Source organism: Dipodomys ordii, unplaced genomic scaffold, assembly GCF_000151885.1.
Source record: "Dipodomys ordii isolate 6190 unplaced genomic scaffold, Dord_2.0 Scaffold12, whole genome shotgun sequence".
Classification (NCBI taxonomy): Eukaryota; Metazoa; Chordata; class Mammalia; order Rodentia; family Heteromyidae; genus Dipodomys; species Dipodomys ordii.
In genome coordinates, this window is record NW_012267228.1 from 3,375,447 (window position 1) to 3,380,535 (window position 5,089).

General features: G+C 59.1%; 2 protein-coding genes across 2 annotated transcripts in view; both read right to left on the reverse strand.

The window, feature by feature from the left end:
- Positions 1-5,089, reverse strand: part of Il17rc (interleukin 17 receptor C) — a 25,137-nt gene that overhangs the window by 591 nt on the left and 19,457 nt on the right. The window contains exons 19-26 of the mRNA XM_013010345.1: positions 4,192-4,324; positions 4,013-4,108; positions 3,269-3,352; positions 3,010-3,105; positions 2,709-2,843; positions 2,157-2,222; positions 1,887-2,093; positions 1,703-1,844 (exon numbers count right to left, since the gene is read on the reverse strand). Coding sequence (XP_012865799.1) covers positions 1,703-1,844; positions 1,887-2,093; positions 2,157-2,222; positions 2,709-2,843; positions 3,010-3,105; positions 3,269-3,352; positions 4,013-4,108; positions 4,192-4,324 — 959 coding nt within the window. The remainder of the gene's footprint in view (positions 1-1,702; positions 1,845-1,886; positions 2,094-2,156; positions 2,223-2,708; positions 2,844-3,009; positions 3,106-3,268; positions 3,353-4,012; positions 4,109-4,191; positions 4,325-5,089) is intronic.
- Positions 1,455-4,283, reverse strand: Creld1 (cysteine-rich with EGF-like domains 1). Its single transcript, XM_013010299.1, has 6 exons — positions 4,202-4,283; positions 4,013-4,108; positions 3,269-3,352; positions 3,010-3,105; positions 2,709-2,843; positions 1,455-2,093 (listed from the first exon to the last, which is right to left on the reverse strand). Exons 4-6 carry the CDS (start codon positions 3,077-3,079, stop codon positions 1,879-1,881), a joined length of 420 nt encoding a protein of 139 aa, XP_012865753.1. The 5' UTR covers positions 3,080-3,105; positions 3,269-3,352; positions 4,013-4,108; positions 4,202-4,283; the 3' UTR covers positions 1,455-1,878.

Below are 5,089 nucleotides of genomic sequence, written 5' to 3' on the forward strand. Positions count from 1 at the left end.
CTCCAGTGACACCATCGAGCTCTGAGCGGCGTCCCTGCGGCGCCTGGCCGCCGTCCTCGGGCCCTGAGCGGCCTCCCGCAGGGCCCGCACCCCTCCTCTTCTGTGCCCGCCCGGAATGGCCGGCTCCAGGACACTGGCGATCAGCTGGGCCTTCTGGCTCTCCGCCTGACTGCAGCCCGACGTGAACTCACCACGAGCCCCTCACGCCCTGTTTTTTGTGTTTTTAATATCTATAGTTTTCCCCAGCAGGAATTTTGCACAGAGGCCGTGACTCTCACGGAATACAGGGTGGATGTGCATGGACTTGAGCATGGGGGACAGGGACCGGGTGTCCCAGGGTCCTCCAGTGGGAATGAGCCTCCTTGTCCAGATTGGCTGTCCTTTTTGTGCCAAAGAAATAAATGTTTAAGATTTGGCCCACAGCTCTGAGCCAGCGTCCTGTACCCAACCAGAGCAGGGCAAGGAGGCCTCTCCCCACAGTAACTCAGGCCTGAGCCTTGGAGGCCTTTCAGAGGGATACTTGCTTTGGTAATAACTGTGGTTCAGGGTCTTCAGCCCCAATGTGAAGCCAACTCTGAGCCTGAGGGGAGAACATTCTGTCTCCTTCCCCCCCTCCCCCCCCATCATGTGGCTTGAACTCTGGGCCTGGGCGCTGTCCCACACTCTTCAGCTCAAGGCAAGTGCTCTACCACTTCAGCCATGTCACCACTTCTGGTTTTCTGGTGGTTTATTAGAGATAGAATGTCACAGACTTTCCTGCCTGGGCTGGCTCCTGAGCAGCTAGGATTACAGAGGTGAGCCACCGGCACCCAGCTCATTCTGTCCATTTTAGGATAAGGAGTGAATTTCTGAAGTCAAAATCATTTGATGACCCAGAAAGCTCAACTTGAACTCAGGCCCTAGGGGCTGGCTCTTAGCTTTGTTTGCTTAAGGCTAGCACTATAACCACTTGAGCCCCTCTCCACCACTTTTTGTTTTTTTTGCCAGTCATGGGGCTTAAACCATCCCTGAGCTTATTTGCTCAAGGCTGGCATTCTACCATTTGAGCCACAGCACCACTTCCAGCTTTGTCTGTGTATATGGTACTGAGGAATCAAAGCCAGGGCTTCATGCATGCCAGGCAAGCGCTCTACCACTAAGCCACATTCCCAGCCCACCTCCTGCTTTTTGATGGTTAGAGATGAGTCTCACACACTTTCCTACCTGGGCTGGCTTAAAAACCACAGTCTGTAGAACTCAGCATCCTGAGTAGCTAGGATTACAAGTGTGAGCAACCAGTGCCTGCCTCTACCTCCCTTCTAACTCTTCTTCTGGGCCCATCTTCCCTCTCTCTGTCTACTTCATCAGAGACGCTTTCACTTTACCAGTGTTTTAGAGCACTTCTCCATGTTGGCAGTGATGGTGGTGGACAGGTATGAAGACGGAAGCTCCTCCAGTTTCTAAGACCTTTATTTCCTGAGATGAATAAATACGTCAGTGGCTGAGGGGACGGGGTGAATACAGACCAGGAGCTGGCAGCATGCAACTGGCAGGAAGGGCTGGGGTGGCCTTGCCCCTATGGGGAGCCCCTTTGGTCCTGGGCAGGGGCCAGAGCTCACTAGCAGTCGCCACAGGAGACGCTTTGAGAATGCACACACGCAGACCGTGAGCGGCCAGTCCCCTCCCCCAGGCAGAGATCTCGAGGCTTTCCGCCTCCAGGTACTTCTTCACCCGAGAGCCACAGCTGCCCAGGACGAGGTTGTCTGCGCTGCTCCTTAAGGCGGGTAGGGATGGGGTGCTCACCCCGCTCTCAGAAACCAAGCTGTCCCGAGTGTCCACCAAGAGACGCCTGCCCGTGGGGCAGCCTGGGTGGGAGGCCATCCCCCGGGGCAGCGGGAATTATCTGCCCTTGATGAAGCCCTCCAGCACGCGGTCGCTGCGCTCCGACAGCCAGTACCCCGTCATGGCTGCCACGGCCCCGATGAAGATGGCGGTGAACACCAGGTCCCCCTTGGCGGCAAGCGTGGCCAGCGCACAGATGATGACCCCGAAGAACATCTGCTGCAGCACCACCAGCTCGTCCTCCGTCATCTCCGAGAAGAAGCCCGCCGACTCTGCGGAGGGGACGCGGAGCCGTCACCCCCGCCACACCCCTGGGCCCACGACCTTGCTCACACCTGGTCGCCCAGCTGCCCAGCGCGCCAGGCTCACAACTCCACCGGGCAGCTGCTGACCCTGCGTCACTAAATGGAAGCGGGACAGAGCTGGGGCGGGTGAGAGCCTGCCGGAGAGCGTACACGGGGCACAGCACGTACTTCAGAACCCATCCAGCTCCAGTCAGGCCGCCTGGTGCCCGCCCAGCCAGCCAGCAAGTGCTGGCCCTGTGGCCCTGAGCAAGGCGCTGTGCTGCTCTGCCTCTTGGTTTGCAAAGGAGTGAGACAGGATGGGAAGAGCACACCTGCAGCATCGGCTTGTTTCCAGTCTGGCACTGGGTACCGAAATGTGCATGCGGCCCACACTAGGCACGGCACCCACGGTCAAGAGCAGTCCCCTGGGGCCAGTGCAAGGACGGGGTCATTCGCAGCTGAGGAAACGGGCTTTGGGGGAGCAGACTGGCTCGATGCCAAGTGTGATACTCTCACCCGGGAGGCGGGGGGCTGAGCGCGGACACAGGGCCCGGTCCCCATGCGATCGCTTGGGGGCTGTGTGGAGGAGGGGCCGTCACTCACCTGGGACCTCCTCCTTCACGCACGCGCCCTCCAGCTGCTCGAAGCCCTCCGCACAGGTGCAGCGGTAACCCCCCTCCACGTTCTCACACTTCTCGTTCTCTCCTGGACACACCGCGGCCTCACACTCATCTACATCTGGGGAGATGTGAGGACAGGTCGGAGGGCTGACCCAGCCTGTTCGTATCCTGCCGCTGCCTCTACCCCTCCCCTGCCAACATGGCCCCTTCCTCCCCCTGCCCTGCCAGTACTCCAGCCCCACGCAATTCCTCAGGATGCCTGTGGCCTTTGCCCGAAGACTCACCGAGACACTTGGAGCCCACCTGCTGGTAGCCAGGGCTGCACTTCTTGCAGCGGCCGGGCCCCGCCCCCATGCAGCCCAGGCAGGCCTTGGCACAGTCTGCAGAAGGGAGACATGAGGGCCAGGGGTGAGCACTGCGCCCGCCCAGGGAGTCAGGCTGGCGCCGGAAGAGGCTCTGGAGCCCGAGAGGGCACAAGTTTGGAGGGACACTGCACTGTGAGTCGGCCCCTCCCCACCCACCCCTGCAAGAGTGGACACTGACCTCGACACTCGTAGGAGCCTTCTGTGTTCACACAGAACTGGTCCACCCCACAGCTGGCTCGCTCTGTGCCACATTCGTCAATGTCTGTGGGAGGGGGGTGCGGGGGGGGGGGTCAGTCCTGATCTAACCAGCTGACACTGGGACCATTCCAGCATCCTAGGATTACCGTGTGGCGGAAGTGGGAGAGAACTGGGAATGGAGCTCTGCCTAACAGGATGTAGGCGAGTGTTAGCTCCTCTTCTAGCCTGGCGCTAAAGCAGCCTCCCCGCCTCGCTTCCTGAGTGCTGGGAGGTGGCCCTGACTCAGCAGCAGAGGCAGAGCAAGGCTGCCCAGGGGGCGAGCAAGCGGCCCGGTGCCCAGTGACCGGCCGGCGGAGCTCTTCCGCCAGCCTGGCGGCTCACTAGGAATGCGACAGAAAGAAACTCCATTCTTTCCGTCACCGTCTCGTGGGATCTTTCTGTCACAGCGGCTTTGCCCTAAGTGGTCACACAAGGACCAAATGCCAAGCCAGGTGTCCTGACCCGAGTTTAGTGCCCTCAAGCCTCTGGCTAACCTTTGATGCTCAAGTCACCTCCTCGGGAAGCCTTTCTGGGCCCTCGCACCGTACTCCGGCTGACTGCACACAGCTCAGTGCCCTGCGTGCTCAGCTACTTTTCTGCCCTCCAGGCCAGGCCGAGAGCCCATGTCGCAGGCCCCTTAGGCTGGGCATGCGGGGGGGGGGGAGCCCAGGCGGGGCCCACTCACCTATACACTTGAGGTGGTGCAGGGCCCAGCCCTTCTTGCACTGCAAACAGTTGGATTCCTCGGGTCCCGAGCAGCGGGCGCAGGGGCCAAAGCATGCTGGGTGGAAGGGGGCCAGCATGAGGACAGGCAGGCAGTGCCCCTCCTGCCCCTCCCCTGCACCACATCTTCAGGCTACCTACCCGAACATACCAGATGGCTGGCATTGCGCTCTGCCTCAAAGTAGCCGAGGCCACACTGGCCGCAGGCCTCCCCCGCGTAGCCGGCCTGGCAGTCACAGTGCCCGCTGCCCCCTCGCGTCCCGTCCCCTGCACACTGCCCGTAGCCACCGCAGGGCCTCTCTGTACCCCCAGGACACGCTGTGGACAGACACCAACTGGGTGAGACCTCATTTGGGTATAAGTTGGCTCGTAAGAGAAATGAGCTGCAGATTCACATTCATTTTCGTGTCCGCATACTTCGTCGTAGAACTATTTGAAGTTTATGTAGTAAACGCCCCATTGTGGAGCAAGCGGGTAGTTTATAAATCTTTTGTTTCTTTTCTTTCGTCAGTCGTAGCAGGGATTGAACTCAGGTCCTTGGGCTCACAGGACAAGGCTTCTACCACTTGAACCATTTAGTTTATTTTTCAGATAGTCTCCCACTTTTTGCCAAGAGCTGACCTAGAACTAAGATCCGCCTCCCACACAGCTGGGGCTGCAGCCTGTGCCATCACACCCAGCCTGGTCTTTATCACCCAGGCGAGTCTCAAACCTTCAGCCTCAATCTCTGCCTCCCACATAGGATCACAGACTGGCCTGGGGCTGCTCTTGCAAGTTCTTTCCTTCCTCCCCTGCCTTACTCCTTCCTTCTTTCTTCCTTCCTCTTTTCCTTCCTTCCCAGACAGGGCCTTACTAGGGAGAAATGGCCTCAGGCTCACAGTCCTTCTGCCCCTGCCTCCTGAGTGCTGGGATTACAGGTATGCCTAATTAATCTTTTCTTTTTTTTTTTTTTTTGTCAGTCGTGGGGCTTGAACTCTGGGCCTGGGCGCTGTCCCTCAGCTCTTCAGCTCAAGACAAGCGCTCTACCACTTGAGCTACA

Coding starts and splice junctions, on each gene's coding strand:
- Creld1 (XM_013010299.1), bottom strand. CDS start 3,079: ATGGGGGCGGGGCCCGGCCGCTGCAAGAAGTGCAGCCCTGGCTACCAG. Junction 2,844..3,009: donor GGTGGGCTCCAAGTGTCTCG/GTGAGTCTTCGG, acceptor ACATCTCCCCAG/ATGTAGATGAGTGTGAGGCC. Junction 2,094..2,708: donor CGTGAAGGAGGAGGTCCCAG/GTGAGTGACGGC, acceptor TCCCCTCCGCAG/AGTCGGCGGGCTTCTTCTCG.